Source organism: Thamnophis sirtalis, unplaced genomic scaffold (genome assembly GCF_051295495.1).
Source record: "Thamnophis sirtalis isolate CommonGarterSnake01/CBP01778 unplaced genomic scaffold, rThaSir2_p1.2 scaffold_1, whole genome shotgun sequence".
NCBI lineage: Eukaryota > Metazoa > Chordata > Lepidosauria > Squamata > Natricidae > Thamnophis > Thamnophis sirtalis.
This window is the reverse complement of record NW_028261381.1, coordinates 174,916,450-174,936,449: the sequence shown is the minus strand read 5'-3', so window position 1 is coordinate 174,936,449 and position 20,000 is coordinate 174,916,450. Positions and strand designations below refer to the sequence as shown.

The following is a 20,000-nucleotide window of genomic DNA, read 5'->3' as shown; positions in this document are numbered from 1 at the left end:
CTTGCAAAGAGGGCAGCGGGTGGCTGAACGGGTGGCTGTGGTACCAGCCCACCAGCGATAGGCCCCTCAGGAAGAGGTTTTGGCAGATCTGGAAAGGACAAGAGGATTCGGGGTGCCCCGTTCATTAGACGTTTAGGGCCCCAATTCCACCTCTATAAATCGTTTCATTCCATTGGTCTTAAAACAAGGGTCTCCAACCTCGACCCCTTTAAGACCTGTGGACTTCAACTCCCAGAATTCCTCAGCCAGCAAAGCTGGCTGAGGAATTCTGGGAATTGAAGTCCGCAGATATTAAACTGGCTAAGGTTGGAGACCCCCTAATCTAAACAATGATTAAATTAAATTAAATTAAGCATTAAACTAGACTACACTAATCCAAACTAAGCTAAACTAATATAATATAATCTAAATAAACTGAGAACCGGTTTGGTGTAATCTAGTGGCTAAATCTAGGAAGCGGGAGATTGATCGTGAGTTCTAGTCCCGCCTTGGGTACGAAAGCCAGCCAGGTGAATGTGAGTCAATCACCAGAATCACGGTGAGTTCTAGTCCCAACTTAGCTTTGAAAGTTGGCTAGGTGACTTTGGGTCAATCACTGGGAGATGGTGAGTTCTAGTCCTGCCTTAGACATGAAAGCCAGCTGGGTGACTTTGGGCCAATCACCAAGAGCATGTGAGATCTAGTCCCGCCTTAGCCATGAAAGCCAGTAGGTGACTTTGAGCCAATCACCAGGAAATGGTGAGTTCTAGTCCCGCCTTAGCCATGAAAGCCAGTGGGTGATTTTGAGCCAATCACCAGGTGACAGTGAGTTCTAGTCCCGCCTTAGGCATGAAAGCCAGCTGGGTGAATTTGGGCCAATCGCCAGGTGACAGTGAGTTCTAGTCCCGCCTTAGGCATGAAAGCCAGCTGGGTGACTTTGAGCCAATCACCAGGTGACAGTGAGTTCTAGTCCCGCCTTAGGCATGAAAGCCGGCTGGGTGACTTTGAGCCAATCACCAGGTGACAGTGAGTTCTAGTCCCGCCTTAGGCATGAAAGCCAGCTGGGTGACTTTGGGCCAATCGCCAGGTGACAGTGAGTTCTAGTCCCGCCTTAGGCATGAAAGCCAGCTGGGTGACTTTGGGCCAATCACCAGGTGACAGTGAGTTTTAGTCCCACCTTAGCCATGAAAGCCAGTGGGTGATTTTGAGCCAATCACTAGGTGACAGTGAGTTCTAGTCCCGCCTTAGCCATGAAAGCCAGTGGGTGACTTTGAGCCAATCACCAGGTGACAGTGAGTTCTAGTCCCGCCTTAGGCATGAAAGCCAGCTGGGTGACTTTGAGCCAATCCCCCTCTCTCAGCCCAATCCACCTCACAGGGCTGTTGTAGTGGGGAAAATAGGAAGAGGGAAGTGTATTGGATACATTCTCTACCTTGAGTTATTTTTTAAAAATATAATAAAGGCAGGTTACAAATATATAACTAAATTTAAATTAGCTTCTGCTTATGGGGGAACAGATAATATAGGATCTGCGTTGGTTTGTAACTCGACTTTGTTTTATAAACTCCCCAGGCCTAAAATGCCCCCTTTATCCTAGAATAGAATAGAGTAGAATAGAATAGAATAGAATAACAAAGTTGGAAGGGACCTTTGGGGTCCTCTAGTCCAACCCCCTGCTTAAGCCGAGGGGGCGCAGTGGTTAGGGTGCAGTACTGCAGGCCACTTCAGCTGACTGTTATCTGTAGTTCAGCGGTTCTAATCTCACCGGCTCAAGGTTGACTCAGCCTTCCATCCTTCCGAGGTGGGTGAAAAGAGGACCCAGACTGTGGGGGCGATATGCTGACTCTGTAAACCGCTTAGAGAGGGCTGAAAGCCCTATGAAGCGGTATATAAGTCTAACTGCTATTGCTATTGCTATTAAGCAGAAAACCCACAGATAATATAAGATCTGCTTTGGTTTGTAACTTGACTTTGTTTTATAAACACCCCCCCCCAGGCCTAAAATGCTCCCTTTATCCTAGAATAGAATAGAATAGAATAGAATAGAATAGAATAACAGAGTTGGAAGGGACCTTTTGGGGTCCTCTAGTCTAACCCTCTGCTTAAGCAGAAAACCCTACACTACTTCAGACAAATGGATATCTAACATCTTTTTTAAAACTTCCAGTGTAGGGGCATTCACAACTTCTGGAGGCAACTTCTGTTCCACTGATTAATTGTCCTCACTGTCAGGAAGTTTCTCCTTAGTTCTAAGTTGCTTCTCTCCTTGATTAGTTTCCACCCACTGCTTCTTATCCTGCCTTCAGGTGCTTTGGAGAATAGTTTGACTCCCTCTTCTTTGTGGCAACCCCTGAGATATTGGAAGACTGCTATCATGTCTCCCCTAGTCCTTCTTTCTATTAAACTAGACATGCCCAGTTCCTGCAACCGTTCTTCATATGTTTCAGCCTCCAGTCCCCTAATTCTCTTTGTTGCTCTTCTCTGCACTCTTTCCCCCTCTTTTCTGCCCCCAAAGCTACACCCAGCTGCCTATTCCATCTTTCTGGTATTATCCATTTCAATCAAGTCAAACTACCGCTGCATTCACTTTGTACATTAGCCCAGTTTTCTTGACCCATAAAAATAACCCAGACGCCTCGGACTGATCGACTTATTAAGCCGCAAAATAATTAGTCAAGCTTCCACCCTGAATCCACTGTGTTTTAATTGACCAGATTGCTTCTGTTGTGGGAGCACAGCCACAATTCAATAAAAATCAAAAAAAGTTAATTGAAACAGGAGGGGCAAAAGGAAACACAACAACAGCCTGGCATGAACGAGATGGCCGAGTTTGCGATGTTATCCCCTCTCTGTGACCTTCAAAGTCAACCACAGGCAGTCCTCGACTTACAACAGTTCATTTAGTGACCGTTTGAAGTTACATGTTCTGACCGAGGCTTCCCAAGAGCATGAAGCAAACTCCTTTTCCCGGCCAAAAAAAACCCCCTTTTTATTAATTTACAGTGAATTCTGCTCATTCACACGTACAGCATTCAAGGGAGCATTTACAGTCACAGGCCAATATCTTCAAAACTTGGCAACCGATTAAGCGAATTGTCTCCTGCAAGCTCCACTCCCCTTTCGCTCCTCTTTTATTTCCTCTGGGAGTGACTCCCGAATCGATCCTTGTTCCTTAGCAATAGCAATAGCAGTTAGACTTATATACCGCTTCATAGGGCTTTCAGCCCTCTCTAAGCGGTTTACAGAGTCAGCATATCGCCCCCACAGTCTGGGTCCTCATTTCACCCACCTCGGAAGGATGGAAGGCTGAGTCAACCTTGAGCCGGTGAGATTTGAACTGCCGAACTGCAGATAGCAGTCAGCTGAAGTGGCCTGCAGTACTGCACTCTAACCACTGCGCCACCTCGGCTCTCCTTAGCTGTTCCCTTCGTCTGGCCACTCTGCACATGCGCACACTGGGAACAGGCTCCAGCTGTTCTTCTGCCACACTGATGTCCGACTCCGAAGGCAGCTGATAACTGGCGTATGGCCCTGGCCCCCTCTCTGCCTCCGACACAGAGCCCTCATCAGAGCCTTCCCCAGACTCCAGGACTGGCCCAGGTTCCTCCCCAACCTCCTCACTCTCCGAATCTGCGGCCAGCTCTGCTGGCTGCTGGTGGGGCTCAACATTACAACGGCGTCGAAAAAAAATGACCATTCTTTAGCAGCCATTCAAAGTTACAATGGTACTAAAAAGTGACTTATGACCGGTCCTCGTGCTTACGATGGCTGCAGCGTTCCCATGCTCACGTGATCACAATCTGCGTGCTTATTAGCTCACATTTAGAATAGAATATAATTCTTTATTGAATCCCAACCTTTTTCGAGCCGTAACTGTGACTTTCCCAGCCATCTTCTGACAAGACCACATATTGCGGCCGCATGATGATGCCTCGCCGAACAACCACATCGCTTTAACGACGAATGTTCAGGTCCCAACTGCGGTTGTAAGTCGGGGACTACCTGCACGCTATTTCAAATTACACTTCACGGTAAGGATAACTGGAAGCTGCTTGAGCGGTGCTTCGAAACTGGAAGTGATCTTTTCGGCCCATCCTTTTGAGGATCCAAGGAGATCCCTTCTCATTTCCAGGGGTGGGATTCAGCCGATTCGCACCAGTTTGGGCGACCCGGTTGTTAATTTTGCATCCGGTTCATTGAACTGGTTGTTGCAAGAAGTGGCTGGCCATGCCCACCCTCCCCCTCCCCTCCCAGGAGTCTCTACACAGCCCATTCATCACGTCAGGTTAAGTGCAGGGCCTGCATGACGGCTCCGGGAGGGCCTCCCGGAAGTCTGGAAACAGGCCCATTTCTAGCCTCCGGAGCTTGGGGAGGGCAAAAACTCCCACCCCCACCACCCCGCCGTGCTGCAGGAGGCCAAGCCGGCCACACCCACCATGGCCACACCCACCCCGCAACCGGGCAGAAAAACAGTGGCTAACATTTTTCAATCCCGCCCCTGCTCGTTCCCATCCATCACCTCACCTCTTCTTCCACGATGGATGCCAGTTCCCCGTCTCCAAGTCGTGACCGGCAAGGGAACGCCCGCAGCACCGTCAGCACTGGAACACAACATAACACAACGAGGTTATGGTTAAACAAGGATTTCTCTCCCCCCCCCCCCCCATTTGTTAACTTGCAACCTTATACATCAATCAGGGTGAAAATAGGATAAGTTTAGAGCAGGGGCTTCCAAACTTGGCAACTTTAAGGCCTGTGGACTTCAACTCCCAGAATTCTGGGAGTGGACATCCACAAGGGAATTCTGGGAATGGATGTCCACAAGGGAATTCTGGGAGTTGAAGTTCATAAATGAATCCTGGGAGTTGAAATCCACAAAGGAATCCTGGGAGTTGAAATCCACAAGGAAATTCTGGGAGTTGAAGTCCACAAAGGAATCCTGGGAGTTGAAATCCACAAGGGAATCCTGGGAATTAAAATCCACAAGGGAATTCTGGGAGTTGAAGTCCACAAGGGAATCCTGGGAGTTAAAATCCACAAGGGAATTCTGGGAGTTGAAGTCCACAAGGGAATCCTGGGAGTTAAAATCCACAAGGGAATTCTGGGAGTTGAAGTCCACAAGGGAATCCTGGGAGTTGAAGTCCACAAGTCTTCACGCTGCCAACTTTGGAGTCCTCAGCTTAAAACCACAATTAGGGCCAGAATTTCCATTGCTGAGCAAGATGGTGGTTCAGTGATTCGTAGCTGTTTTACTTTTTTTTTTGGCCATGGTTGTTAAGCGAATCACTGCCGTTGTTAAGTAAGTTCAGGTCAACTACATGTCCCTTTCTAAGCTTATTATACGTTGATGTTTCTCAACCTTCACCACTTTTAAGATGGATGGACTTCAACTCCCAGAATTCCCCAGCTAGGATACTGGCTGAAGAATTCTGGGAGTTGAAATCCATCCATCTTGAAGCATTCTGGCTGGAGAATTGTGGGAGTGGAAGTCCATCCATCCTGAAGCATACTGCCTGAGGAATTCTGGGCGTGGAAGTCCAGCCATCTTAAAACATTCTGGCTGGGGAATTCTGGGAATTGAAGTCCATCCATCTTAAAGCATTCTAGCTGGGGAATTCTGGGAGTTGAAGTCCATCCATCTTAAAGCATTCTAGCTGGAGAATTCTGGGAGTTGAAGTCCATCCATCTTAAAGCATTCTAGCTGGGGAATTCTGGGAGTTGAAGTCCATCCATCTTAAAGCATTCTAGCTGGGGAATTCTGGGAATTGAAGTCCATCCATCTTAAAGCATTCTAGCTGGGGAATTCTGGGAGTTGAAGTCCATCCATCTTAAAGCATTCTAGCTGGGGAATTCTGGGAGTTGAAGTCCAGCCATCTTAAAGTGGTCAAAATTGAGAAACACTGTATAACATTATCATTGTACGTTTTCCTCATGTTCTCTACAATATGCTACTCTGTGTTGGGATACCAGGAAGGAAATTACTACTTCATGACTTTTTATATGATTTAGAAATTTTAAGTAATTCAATGCCTTGCAGATATCAGCCCAAATATAAATAAAATGGCTTTTTATATTTCTGTTAAAATAAGACCCCAGTCACTGCTGATGTAACTGCACTGATTGTGTTACCACAAAGCAATTTTATTGATTGCAAGGACAAAGGGACCGATTGTGGGGTTTATTTTATTTACCGATCAGCCAAAGGCCATAATAAAACATTCATTCATTCCTTTCTTCAAACCACAAATTCAGTTGTACTTTGTGGCTGGCAGAATACGCCCTCCTTTTCTTATAAATATGAAAAATTGAAACGGTATTGAGTGGGCTAACTTATATTTATTTTGTGGACAATAGTTTGGTTGTGGGATTTAATGTTTTCTCTGATTGGCTAAAAATCATACAAACAGTTCTTTCTTTCTTTCAAGAAATGTCTTTCAACCACAAATACAGTTGTATTTTGTGGCTGCTGGAAAAGTCCAGCCCTTTCCTTGTCGAGGCCAAAAATTAAATCTGGAAGATTTCTGTGCCAAATAGAATCAAAGAGTTGGAAACACCTCAAAGGTTTTTCCATTCCACATTCACGCTGGGTGCAGGAAATGCTCATAATCACTCAAATTATGCTCTTGTAGAGTTTCCTTACCCTGTTTTAGTAATATTTCTTTATCTATCTTTAGATTTGGAGGTCAAGAAATATTCAGAATATAAAAATCTGGTTTCTGCTACTTCCTCCCGTGTGAAATCCTCGACCACAATTAGCCTCAAACTTTCTGTTGCTAAACTTTCTGTTGAGTTTTTGCCCCGTTTTACAACATTTCCTGCCATGGTTGTTAAGTGAATCGCTGCTGTTGTTAAGTTAGACACACGGTTGGGAAGTGAATTTGGCTTTCCCGCTGACTTTGCTGGTCAGCCATTGTAACTTTAGAAGGTCTCTAAGTTCAGGACAGGGGTGGGTTCCTGCCAGTTCTAACCTATTGTGACACCCTTCCCCTACGCATGACGAATGACCACGCCCGTGCTTCCCGCGCCCACGCGTGCATGCGTGCAACCCACCCTGCGCTCTCCTCGCACATGCGCCGTACACTAACTGTAAACCCCCCTACATGATCCCCCCACCCCTGCGTGTGCGCACCACGCCCACCCCTGTGGTTTGTTTTGGGTCTAGCAGGCCTCCCTGAAGCCTCCTGGGAACAGAACGGGCTGCAGGGGGGGGGGAGACCCTGCACCCCCCATGCTCCCGCACCCCCCCGCACATGTGCATGTGACCACCCCCGCCCCACCTGCACTTGCACACATGTCTCCCACATGCATGGCCGGGACCACGGGGTGGGTTCCTGCCAGTTCTTCTATAGAAGACGTTCCACAAATCTACCGGGCCGTTTAGAACCGGTTCCAGCTCCCTCCCCCCCGCCTGTCCACACATCATCAAGATGAAGAGCGAGAGGAGGAATTCTGGGAGTTGAAGTCCACAAGTCTTAAAGCTGTCAAGTTTGAACACCCCTGGGGGTTTTTTTTTCTAAAGGGTTAGGGGTGCGAGAGTCTTGTAACTTGACAGCTTTAAGACTTGTGTGCTTCAATGCCAGAGTTCCTGAGCCAACATGGCTGGAGGAGGAATTCTGGAAGTTGAAGTCCACAAGTCTTAAAGCTGTCAAGTTTGAACACCCTGGGGTTTTTTTCTAAAGGGTTAGGGGTGCAAGAGTCTTGTAACTTGACAGCTTTAAGACTTCCGAGCTTCAAATGCCAGAGTTCCTGAGCCAACATGACTGGAGGAGGAATTCTGGGAGTTGAAGTCCACAAGTCTTAAAGCTGTCAAGTTTGAACACCCTGGGGGTTTTTTCTAAAGGGTTAGGGGTGCAAGAGTCTTGTAACTTGACAGCTTTAAGACTTCCGAGCTTCAAATGCCAGAGTTCCTGAGCCAACATGACTGGAGGAGGAATTCTGGGAGTTGAAGTCCACAAGTCTTAAAGCTGTCAAGTTTGAACACCCTGGGTTTTTTTTCTAAAGGGTTAGGGGTGCGAGGGTCTTGTAACTTGACAGCTTTAAGACTTCTGAGCTTCAAATGCCAGAGTTTCTGAGCCAACATGACTGGAGGAGGAATTCTGGGAGTTGAAGTCCACAAGTCTTAAAGCTGTCAAGTTTTAAGACTTGTCAAAAAAGGCTTTAAGGAGTCAAAAAAGACTCCTGGGTCTTTTTTTCTAAAGGGTTAGGGGTGCAAAGGGCTTGTAACTTGACAGCTTTAAGACTTGCACACTTCAAATGCCAGAGTTTCTGAGCCAACATTTTGGTTGCTAAGCAAGAGCGTTGTTAAGTGAGTTTCACCACATTTTACAAGTTGACCATGCCCACCCAGTCACATGGCCAGAAAGCCACTCCCACCTGGTCACATGGCCGGCAAACCACTCCCACAAAGCAGGCCACACCTACAGAAGAGGTTCTAAAAAAAATTGAAACCCATCACTGGTTCAGGACCACCTGTGCAAAATTCACCAATGGATGGCCAGGCTTATGTCCGACTCCCAAGTTTTGGGTAAAAAAGCGGAGAGAAAAATGTTCTTTCTTTGGCCTCCAAGGAGACGGGTGGATTGTGAAGGACTAGAAAAATTATCCCATCGAGTTCCCAAACATCCAACCTTTTTAGCTCAACTCGGGAGAAGGCCTTAGAGGGGTACTTACATTGGCTGTTGATATTCCACTGGCCGGCCAGGTAGCCCACCACTTCGCTTTTGGTTAAGTGACTGTGGAAATCCTAAAGAGAAGGTGAACAAAGGAGACGGATTAGCGGGACAAAGCCAAGGAGGAGAATGTTTGTAGCTCAGGATTGAACTGTGGGGTCCTTGGTACCCTCTGAGCTGGATCGCTTTCCTGAAGACGTTTCACGACCTGGTTAGTTAATATCATCAACGCTAGAAGGCAGGAGGAGGAGAATAATCTGTAAGAGGCCTTGAGTCACCATGGGTGAATAGGCGACAATATAAATTTAATAATAATAAAAAATAAAAATAATGACTGTGGGGGTCCTTGCTGTCTGGGGAATTCTGGGAGCTGAAGTCCACCCATCTTAAAACATGCCAGCTGAGGAATTCTGGGAGTTGAAGTTCACTCAACTTAAAACATGCCAGTTGGGGAATTCTGGGAGTTGAAGTCCACCCATCTTAAAACATGCCAGCTGGGGAATTCTGGGAGTTGAAGTCCACCCATCTTAAAACATGCCGGCTGGGGAATTCTGGGAGTTGAAGTTCACTCAACTTAAAGCAATGCCAGCTGAGGAATTCTGAGACTTGAAGTCCACCCATCTTAAAACATGCCGGCTGGGGAATTCTGGGAGTTGAAGTCCACCCATCTTAAAACATGCTGGCTGAGGAATTCTGGGAGTTGAAGTCCACCCATCTTAAAACATGCTGGCTGAGGAATTCTGGGAGTTGAAGTCCACCCATCTTAAAACATGCCGGCTGGGGAATTCTGGGAGTTGAAGTCCACCCATCTTAAAGCATGCCGGCTGAGGAATTCTGGGAGTTGAAGTCCACCCATCTTAAAGCATGCTGGCTGAGGAATTCTGAGAGTTGAAGTCCACCCATCTTAAAACATGCCGGCTGGGGAATTCTGGGAGTTGAAGTCCACCCATCTTAAAACATGCCGGCTGAGGAATTCTAGGAGTTGAAGTCCACCCATCTTAAAACATGCCGGCTGAGGAATTCTGGGAGTGGAAGTCCACTCAACTTAAAGCATGCCGGCTGGGGAATTCTGGGAGTGGAAGTCCACTCATCTTAAAGCATGCCAGCTGGGGAATTCTGGGAGTTGAAGTCCACCCATCTTAAAACATGCTGGCTGAGGAATTCTGGGAGTTGAATGAAGTCCACCCATCTTAAAACATGCTGGCTGAGGAATTCTGGGAGTTGAATGAAGTCCACCCATCTTAAAACATGCTGGCTGAGGAATTCTGGGAGTTGAATGAAGTCCACCCATCTTAAAACATGCTGGCTGAGGAATTCTGGGAGTTGAATGAAGTCCACCCATCTTAAAACATGCCGGCTGAGGAATTCTGGGAGTTGAAGTCCACCCATCTTAAAACATGCCGGCTGAGGAATTCTGGGAGTTGAAGTCCACCCATCTTAAAACATGCCGGCTGAGGAATTCTGGGAGTTGAAGTCCACCCATCTTAAAACATGCCGGCTGAGGAATTCTGGGAGCTGAAGTCCACCCACCTTAGAATCAACAATATCAAGAAAGACAACTCTATGTGTGTATACAAAGGGAGGTGAACCCTCTCATCAATGGCCCCGAGAACCCCAATTGTCAGTTGTCTCAGTATTCCCCTATGTAGGTAGTCCTTGACTTACAACCACAATTGAGTCCAAAAATTTCTGTTGCTAAGCCAGATCATTAAGTGAGTTTTACCCCCCCTCTCCATTTTACAAGCTTCCCTACCACTGTTGTTAAGTGAATCACTGCAGTTGTTAAGATAGTCACATGGCTCTTAAGTGAATCCGGCTTCCCCATTGACTTTGCTTGTCAGAAGGACACAAAAATTAACCACACGACCCCAGGGCACGTGTCAATAAATGCACGCCAGTTGCCAAGTGTTTGAAGTCTCGTTTTTCAGTGCTGTGGTAACTTCAAACGGTCACTAAATGAACTGTCATAAGTCCAGGACTCCCTGTACATGCCCTGGACGGATTCATTTGCTTCGATGTTCTTTCCCATTGACTGAATTCTTCTCAAGCCTCCAGTCGTTACACAAACACTTGCAATAAATCGAACACAATAAAAATGTTCAGCAAATTGGCCTTCTGCCACCTGGTGCCCTCCGAACAGGCGGAATCCAGAAATCCCAGAATTCCCCAGTCAGCCCTGGACCAACATTGCAGGGCGAGAAGGGGTTACCTACCACGAGCAAGAGAACGTTGCTTGAGATGGCCACGTTAAAAGGCTGGAATTTGTTGAGGGCTGCGAAAGTCGTCACCTCCACCAAAGTGTGTGGGTTCCTAAAGGCAAGGAAGAAAAGCCCAAATATTGTGGTGATCCATGGGGACTAGAAACCTCCTTTGTGGGAGGCTTCTCTCTCTCCCCCCCCCTTCCCTCCTCTTCCTCCTTCCTTCCTCCCTTCCCTTTTTTCTTTCCTTTTTCCTCCCTCCCTTTTTTCCTTCCTTCCTTCCTCTTTTCCTTCGTTTTTCCTCCCTCCCTTCCTTTTTTCCTTTTTTCCTTCCTTCCTTCCTCCTTCCCTTCCTTTTCCTTTGTTTCTTCCACCACTTTTCCTTCCTTTTTCCTCCCTCCCTTTTTCCTCCCTCTATTCCTTTTTTCCTTCCTTTCTCCTTCCCTTTCTTTTTCATTTGTTTCTTTCTCCCCTTTTCTTTCCTTTTTCCTCCCTTCCTTCCTACCTTCCCTCCTCCCTCCCTTTTTTCCTCCCTCCCTCCCTTTTTTCCTTTCTTCCTCCCTTTTTCCTTCATTTCTTCCTTCCTTTTCCTTCCTTTTTCCTCCCTCCCTTCCTCCCTTCCCTCCTCCCTTCCTTTTTCCTCCCTCCCTCCCTTTTTCCTTCCTCCCCTTTTCCTTCATTTCTTCCTTCCTTTTCCTTCCTTTTTCCTCCCTCCCTTCCTCCCTTCCCTCCTCCCTTCCTTTTTCCTCCCTCCCTCCCTTTTTCCTTCCTCCCCTTTTCCTTCATTTCTTCCTCCCTTTTCCTTCCTTTTTCCTTCCTTCCCTCCTCCTTTCCTTTTTTCCTCCCTCCCTCCCTTTTTCCTTTGTTTCTTCCTTCCTATTTCCTTCCTTCCCTCCTCCCTCCCTCCCTCCCTCCCTCCCTCCTACCCTTCCTTTTTTAGATTTGTATATGATCACAAGCTCTAGCACCCAATTATTCTCCCCAACAAGAACCTCAAGAGGCAGGTTGGGCTGAGAGGCATTAAAACCCAGGTCTCCCAACTCACATCCAGCCCCTCCCTATTATCCCTGATTGGCTCTTGGGCTGAGAGGGAGGAATTGACCAGTGCATAGTAAAAATAAAGAAATACCATTTGGAAAATAGATGCACTTTAAAGCAGTAACTCTCTATTTCCCCAGGAATCTGGTTTTTGAATCCCTCTTTGTTGTCATTACATGTATTGTAGTCTGTTGTATTGCATTGTGTTGCGTTGCGTTGCATTGCATTCTGATCTATTCTATTCTCTGTAATGTATTGTTTTCTATTCCCTGTGTTGTATTGTATTGTATTGCATTGTATTCTCTGTAATGTATTCTATTCTATTCTCTGTAATGTATTGTAACCTGTTCCCTGTATTGTATTGTATTCTATTCTCTGTAATGTATTGTATTCTATTCTCTGTAATGTATTCTATTCTATTCTCTGTAATGTATTGTAACCTGTTCCCTGTATTGTATTGTATTCTATTCTCTGTAATGTATTGTATTCTATTCTCTGTAATGTATTCTATTCTATTCTCTGTAATGTATTGTAACCTGTTCCCTGTATTGTATTGTATTCTATTCTCTGTAATGTATTCTATTCTATTCTCTGTAATGTATTCTATTCTATTCTCTGTAATGTATTGTAACCTGTTCCCTGTATTGTATTGTATTCTATACTCTGTAATGTATTGTATTCTATTCTCTGTAATGTATTGTATCCTATTCCCTGTATTGTATTCTATTGTATTCTATTCTATCCTATCCTATTCTGTAATGTATTATATTCTATTCAATTCCCTGTATTGTATTCTATTGTATTGTATTCTCTGTAATGTATTGCAGTCTATTCCCTATATTGTATTGTATTATTTTATACATATCATTTTATTCTATTCTTTTCTATAATGTATTGTATTCTATTCCCTCTATTGCATTGTATTCTCTGTAATGTATTGTATTCTATTCCCTGTATTGTATTGTATTCTCTGTAATGTATTCTATCCTATTCCCTGTATTGTATTGTATTCTATTCTACTCTCTGTAATGTATTGTATCCTATTCCCTGTATTGTATTCTATTGTATTCTATTCTATCCTATCCTATTCTGTAATGTATTATATTCTATTCTATTCCCTGTATTGTATTCTATTGTACTGTATTCTCTGTAATGTATTGTATCCTATTCCCTGTATTGTATTGTATTCTTTGTAATGTATTCTATCCTATTCCCTGTATTGTATTGTATTCTATTCTACTCTCTGTAATGTATTGTATCCTATTCCCTGTATTGTATTCTATTGTATTCTATTCTATCCTATTCTGTAATGTATTATATTCTATTCTATTCCCTGTATTGTATTCTATTGTATTGTATTCTCTGTAATGTATTGTATTCTATTCCCTGTATTTCATTCTATTCTATTGTATTCTATTCTTTTCTATAATGTACTATATTCTATTCCCTGTATTGTATTGTATTCTCTGTAATGTATTGTATTCTATTCCCTGTATTGCATTGTATTATATTGTATTCTATTCCATTTTCTGTAATATAATGTATTGTATTGCATTGTATTGTTGTATTCCCTGTATTGCATTGTTTTATTTCATGTCTTTATTTTATTTGTTAATTTATTTTATTTTATTATTTCATTTTATATGTTATATGTTACGTTTTATGTTTTATATTGTATAGATTTTTTTATCTTTGGCTGCCCTTAAAGCAGACACGGCGCTCACTGGATCAATGTACCTGACAGAATCCCGACTGCCCAGATTACAATAGCGGACAGGGACTCGATTCCGGCAATCCAGTCTCTTGCTGTGATCTGCGGGGGAGGGGAGGGGGACAAGAAGAAGAAAAAAATACCCTGCCAGTCAGAATAAAAACCAGGCAGATACGAAGACGGCCATAAGATTCTCACGCTGGGTCTTTCTTTGATCCAGAAGGGTTGTGTGTCCTTTTCTGGGGGGGGGGGTTGTTCCCCCCTGTTTCCCAATTAAAAGAGGATGAAAAGGTCTTTCCAGAGCCGTGTTTCTCACGTTCAGCAACCTTAAGACAGGTGGACTTCGACTCCCAGAATTCCCTGGCCTACACATCTTAAAGCCTATTGGCTGTAGAATTCTGGGACACAGACAGTGATTCTAATTGAAAAGAATTATGTCCAAGTAACGAAGAATCACTTAGGAATATCCAAACACAGGAATATCCCTCAGTTAAGGCTATTCCTCCCTGCCGATTGCCGCTTTGGGAAGCACGGGGACATACCCACCGCCTCCATCCTCTTTTTCTTATTTCCTTTTCCTTTCTTCTTCTTTCCCTTCCTTCCATTTCCTCCTTCCTTCCTCCCTTCCTTTTCCCACTTCCTACTTTTCCCCCCTCCTCCCTCCCTTCTTTCCTCCCTTTTCCCCCTCCCTCCTTTCCTCCTTTCTCTCTCTCCTTCCGTTCCCCTTCTTTTCCTCTTTTCTTGCTTTCTTCACTTCTGCTCTTGCTTCCTTCCCTCTCTTTTTCCTTCCTCCTTTGTTCCTTTTTCCTCCCTCCCTTTTCTCCTTTCCTTTCCTCCTCCCTCCCTCCTTTCCTCCCTTTCCCCCTTCTTTCTTTCCTCCTTTCTCCCTCCCTCTTCCCCTTTTTATCTTTTTTTGCTTTCTTCACTTCCTCTCTCCCTTCCCCTCTTTTTTCCCCACTTTTGTTCCTCCATCCCTTCCTTTCTTCTCTTTCTTCCTTTCTCTTCCATTTTTCCTCCTTCCTTCCTTTCTCCCTCCCTCCCTCTTTTCCACTGTTCCCCCCTCTTTTTCTTTCCTCCTTTGTTCCTCCCTCCTTTTCTCTTTTTCTCCTTTTTCCCCTTCTCTCTCTTTTTCCACAGGGCATGCTAAAACAGTCAGGATGGCACCAACGAAGCCTTGGCCACACCCCTGCGTGCCCGCCATTTTGCCTTTTTTGACCTGTGGAGAGCAGCACCCCTCCCAAATACAGCAGGGAGGAATTCAGCCGGCTGCCCCTCAACGCCCCCAATGGTCTTTCCACGAGGATGGCCCTCTTACCCGCGCTGTGCAATTCAGCCAGGTTTTTCGCCGACAGCTTCCTGTTTTTGTCGTCCATCTTCTTGGCCAGCAAGGAGTCAGCCAAGGCTGCCTTCATCCCTTTGGCCTCATCTTCCTCCTCGTCACCCAGATCCTCTTCCTCCCCTTCACTGATCAGACTCTGGGAGAGGGGGGGAGAGGAAGAGGAAAAAACCACCAAGTGGGTAAAGCAGATTTTTCATGTGGGACTCAGTGGGGTATTAATTTGTATGCCTGCAGTACCCCGAGGTCCCACTAGTAGGCACCACCTGGATGGCTTTGGCTGACTTACAAAGTCTCAGCCCGAGTAGAAAGTCCTCGACATACGACCATACTGGCGCCTACCCCCTTAAAGTCGGGTGTCAGAAAGTTTGTAAAAAAATATTTACTTACCCAATTTCACACCCATTTTTCTATGGGTCGCTAAGTGAACCAATGGTTCAACTGTCAAACTGTGGTTCAGCTGTGGCGAGAACGTTCGTAAAACGGGACACACCTCACTTAACAACCGTCTTGCTTAGCCATAAGATTTTGGGGTTCACTTGCGTGATATCAAAAAGCTTGTAAAAAATGCAACCAGCTGGATTTTACACCCATTTTTGTGTCAGTTGTTAAGTGAACGAACGGTTCAACTCTCGAACCGTTCAACTGTGGCGGGAAAGGTTGTAAAATGGAACACACCTCACTTAACAACCATCTCGCTTAGCCACAGAAATGTTGGGCTTAACTTGTGGCTGTTAAGTCAAGAGTAACAAATTATCTATCTATCTATCTATCTATCTATCTATCTATCTATCTATCTATCTATCTATCTATCTATCTATCATCTATCTATCTATCTATCTATCTATCTATCATCTATTTATCTATCTATCTATCTAACTATCTATCTCATCTATCTATCTATATGTCTGTCTGTCTGTCTGTCTGTCTGTCTGTCTGTCTGTCTATCTATCTATCTATCTATCTATCTATCTATCTATCTATCTATCTATCTGACTGTGTGTGTGTGTGTGTGTGTGTGTGTGTGTGTGTGTATGTTCCAGAATAATCTGGAACGCCTCAAGCAATGTCAACCAAATTTGGTACATAGATGACTTACTCTCGGGAAACAAATACTGTAGGGGTGTGTGTTCTGTTAAGATACAGTCTGTTGTGCCTTAAAACGGCTTCTACTGTACAGCTCAGTGGAATTGCCATGATAACAACTTCACAGTACTCCACAAGGGGGCTCCCTCTGGTAAGGAGGAAAGCCCAACATTAGAAATCCTGTCTAATACAGGATTAGGATAAATAAATAGCCAACCGACACCGGGTTATCAGCTAGTCTAATAAATAGAGCTGTGAATGAGTTTGCTACCGAAACGGCTGAGGGTTAGAATTAGGCTTAGGCCACAAATTGACCTCCTGTGGACTAGAAACTTCAAAAAAAAAAACCGTATTTTTCGGACTATAAGACACACCGGTGTATAAGACACACCAAGATTTTGAAGAGGTCAGTAAGAATAAAAAAGTTTTTGTCGTCCTCGGCCCCTAGGAGCACTCTGCTACAAGCTTCAGAAGGGCTGGGGAAAGGCAAAAACGCCCCCATTTTTGCGGGAAATGGGCTGTTTTTTTGAAAAAAAAAGAGAGGCGTTTTTGCCTTCCCCCAGCGCCGCTGAAGCCTGCAGAGTGTTGCTGGGGGCTAGGGGGAGGCAAAAACGCCTCCGTCTTTTTGAAAAATGCCCCATTTTTTGCAAGAATGGGATCAAGGGCAGGGTTTTCGGGAGGCCAAAAATGGCTGTATTCGGTGTATAAGACGCACCAACATTTCCACACTCTTTGGGTGGGGTGGGGGGGAAAAGGTGCATCTTATACTCCGGAAACTTGAAACTACGGTAACTTTAAAAATAAACAAACATCCAATTCTGGAAGGAGGTTTTGAAGCAGAGCAGAAGGATTTACCTCCTCCGCAGGGGGAGCGTTGGGTTGGTGCTTCTTCAGCCAAATGGCCTTGTATTGGTCCAGCTTCTGGCCCTTGTACTTGACCGAGGCCCAACCACAACCGGACTTCTTGGCAGGGTTGACCAGCTTCTTACAGTAGGTGGCCCAGGCGCTGGGGGAGTTAAAGATCTGCCCGGTTTGTTGCCAAGCGATCTTCCCATCGGTCAGCAGGTCGCCCCAGAATTTCTTCCCCTGAGACAAGGGCAAGAGGATTGAATGAATAACCCTAGGCAGGAAGCCCTCGAATTACGACAGTTCACTCAGCAATGCTTCCAAGTTACGACGGCAGTGGAAAAATGTGACTTCAAGGAAAACTCTTCGAAGACAAACCAGAAAGGACCGTTGGCTCTTGAAAAAGCACTTTTGGGACCACTATGACTGAGAATCTCCATAGATGTTCAAGCGAGCTCAGAGAGCATCAAGGAAACCCCAGTCCTCCTCGGTTCCACCACAAAAGCGCGTAGGACAAAATCGCACTCGACAAAAGCGCGCTGTGACGTCATCACAGCGCAACGAAAAAGTTCGAAAAATGTAAAAATAAAGCGAAAACCTTACCCTAAGCCCCCCAAACCTAACCCTAAACCTAACCCTAAACCTAACTCTTAACCTAACCCTAAACCTAACCCTAAACCTAACCCTAACCCTAACCCTAAACCTAACCCTTACCTTTATGTGAATCGGCTTGCTTTAATTTAATTTTTATTTGAATTTTTCGATCTTTTTCGTCGCGCTGTGATGACGTCAAAGGCGTGATTTTGTCGATCGCGCTTTTGCCGGGTCACGGTCCTCCTCCTCCTCACCGCAAACCCTACTCCCTTCTAGCACTGATGATGTTACTTAGTTGGGTCGTGAAACGTCGGCAAGAAAATAACCAAGCTCAGAGAGCACCAAGAACCCCATAGCCGCTGCCCACCACCACCACCTCCTCCTCCTCCTCCTCCTCTCCAGAAACCCCACACCCTTCTAGCACTGATGATGTTACCTAGTTGGGTCATGAAACGTCCGCAAGAAAACCATTAAGCACAGAGAACACCAAGGACCTTACAGTCCCTTTTCCTCCCCCTCCTTCCCTCCCCCTCCTCCTCCTCCTCCTCCTCCTCCTCCTCCTCCTCCTCCTCCTCCTCCTCCTCCCCCTATCCACAAATCCCCCCCTCCCTTATAGCACTGAAGTCAGATTCACTTAACAAGCGTACAACTAACTTAAGAAACGCAACGATTCACTTAACAACGGTGGCAAGAAACTGAATGGGGCAAAACTCACTTGACAACTCTTCTCGCTTAGCAACAGAAATTTTGGCCTCAATTGTGGTGTGTAAGTCGAGGACTGCCTGTACCTTTAACAAAGACTGTAATGTCTATGGAGATTCTTGGTCATCCCAGGTGCCAAAGGTGCTTTTTCAAGAGGCAAGTGGGCTTTCTGGTTTTTCTCTGAAGAGGTTTCGCTTCTCATCCAAGAAGCTTCTTCAGCTCTGACTGGATGGTGGGGAATGGAAGGATTTATACTCCTTGCAGACAAAGCTGGTCATTTGCATCCTCTTTAGAGGGTCATTGAGGCCACTGGGAGGTTTGTCTGTGTCCTCAGGGTCACCTGAGTGGTGCAAATGGGTGTGGAGCCTTCTTGGAACTGTTGAAAGGACTGTGTTGTAAACTGGAGATAGATGATGTCGTATCCCTGCCCCTCTGTTGAGAGAGGGCTGTTCAATTCTGACATAGATGGCCTCTTTGACCCCCTTTCAAACCAGCCTTCCTCTCTGTCCAAAATGTGGACTCTGCTGCCTTCCAAAGAACAGCCTTTGTCTTTGAAATGCAGATGGAACGCTGAATCTAGTCCTGATTGTTCTCCTATGTCGTGCCATGCGTTTGTGAAGTGGCTGTTTTGTTTCCCCAACGTACAGATCTGTCCTTTCAGCAGTTCCAAGAAGGCTGCCCACCCATTTGCACCACATAGGCAGGGGTGGGTTCCTGCCAGTTCTAACCTCTTCTACAGAAGAGGTTCCACAAATCTACTGTGCCATTTAGAACCGGTTCCAGCTCCCTCCCCCTGCCGGTCCACACATCATCAAGGTGAAGAATGAGAGGAGGAATTCTGGGAGTTGAAGTCCACAAGTCTTAAAGCTCTCAAGTTTGAACACCCCTGGGGTTTTTTTCCCTAAAGAGTTAGGGGTGCGAGGGGGTCTTGTAAGTTGACAGCTTGAAGACTTGCACACTTCAATGCCAGAGTTCCTGAGCCAACATGACTGGAGGAGGAATTCTGGGAGTTGAAGTCCACAAGTCTTAAAGCTTTCAAGTTTGAACACCCTGGAGGTTTTTTTGGGGGGGGTTAGGGGTGCGAGGGTCTTGTAACTTGACGGCTTTAAGACTTGTGTGCTTCAAATGCCAGAGTTTCTGAGCCAACATTTTGGTTGCTAAGCAAGATCGTTGTTAAGTGAGTTTTACCACATTTTACAAGTTGGCCATGCCCACCCAGTCACATGGCCGGCAAGCCACTCCCACCCGGTCACATGGCCAGCAAGCCACCCTCACCTGGTCACATGGCTGGCAAACCACTCCCACCCAGTCACATGGCCATCAAGCCACTCCCACCCGGTCACATGGCTGGCAAGCCCCTCCCACCCAGTCACATGGCCAGAAAGCCACCCCCACCTGGTCACATGGCTGGCAAACCACTCCCACCCAGTCACATGGCTGGCAAGCCACTCCCACCCAGTCACATGGTCAGAAAGCCACCCCCACCTGGTCACATGGCTGGCAAGCCACTCCCACCCAGTCACATGGCCAGAAAGCCACTCCCAGAAAGCAGGCTACACCTCCAGAAGTGGTTCTAAAAAATTTTGAACCCCACCACTGCACATAGGTGACCCTGAGGACACAGATTAAACCTCCAGGTGGTCTCAATGACCCTCTCTAAGGATGCAAATGACCAGCTGTCTGCAAGGAGTATAAATCCTTCCATTCCCCAGTTCTTCAGTCAGAGCTGAAGAAGCTTCTTGGATGAGAAGCGAAATGTCTTCAAAGAAAAACCAGAAAGTCCAGTTGCCTCTTGAAAAAAAACACCTTTGGGAAACACTGTAACGCTTTGCGCCTACTTG

The 20,000-nt window shown here is 45.7% G+C and overlaps 1 protein-coding gene across 1 annotated transcript in view; it reads right to left on the bottom strand.

The window, feature by feature from the left end:
* MPND (MPN domain containing) overlaps positions 1–20,000 on the bottom strand; it is a 33,436-nt gene that overhangs the window by 9,537 nt on the left and 3,899 nt on the right. The window contains exons 3-9 of the mRNA XM_087703348.1: positions 16,873–17,103; positions 14,911–15,070; positions 13,622–13,697; positions 10,862–10,958; positions 8,650–8,722; positions 4,504–4,580; positions 1–88 (exon numbers count right to left, since the gene is read on the bottom strand). The exon at positions 1–88 is cut by the window's left edge and continues 81 nt beyond it. Coding sequence (XP_087559474.1) covers positions 1–88; positions 4,504–4,580; positions 8,650–8,722; positions 10,862–10,958; positions 13,622–13,697; positions 14,911–15,070; positions 16,873–17,103 — 802 coding nt within the window. The remainder of the gene's footprint in view (positions 89–4,503; positions 4,581–8,649; positions 8,723–10,861; positions 10,959–13,621; positions 13,698–14,910; positions 15,071–16,872; positions 17,104–20,000) is intronic.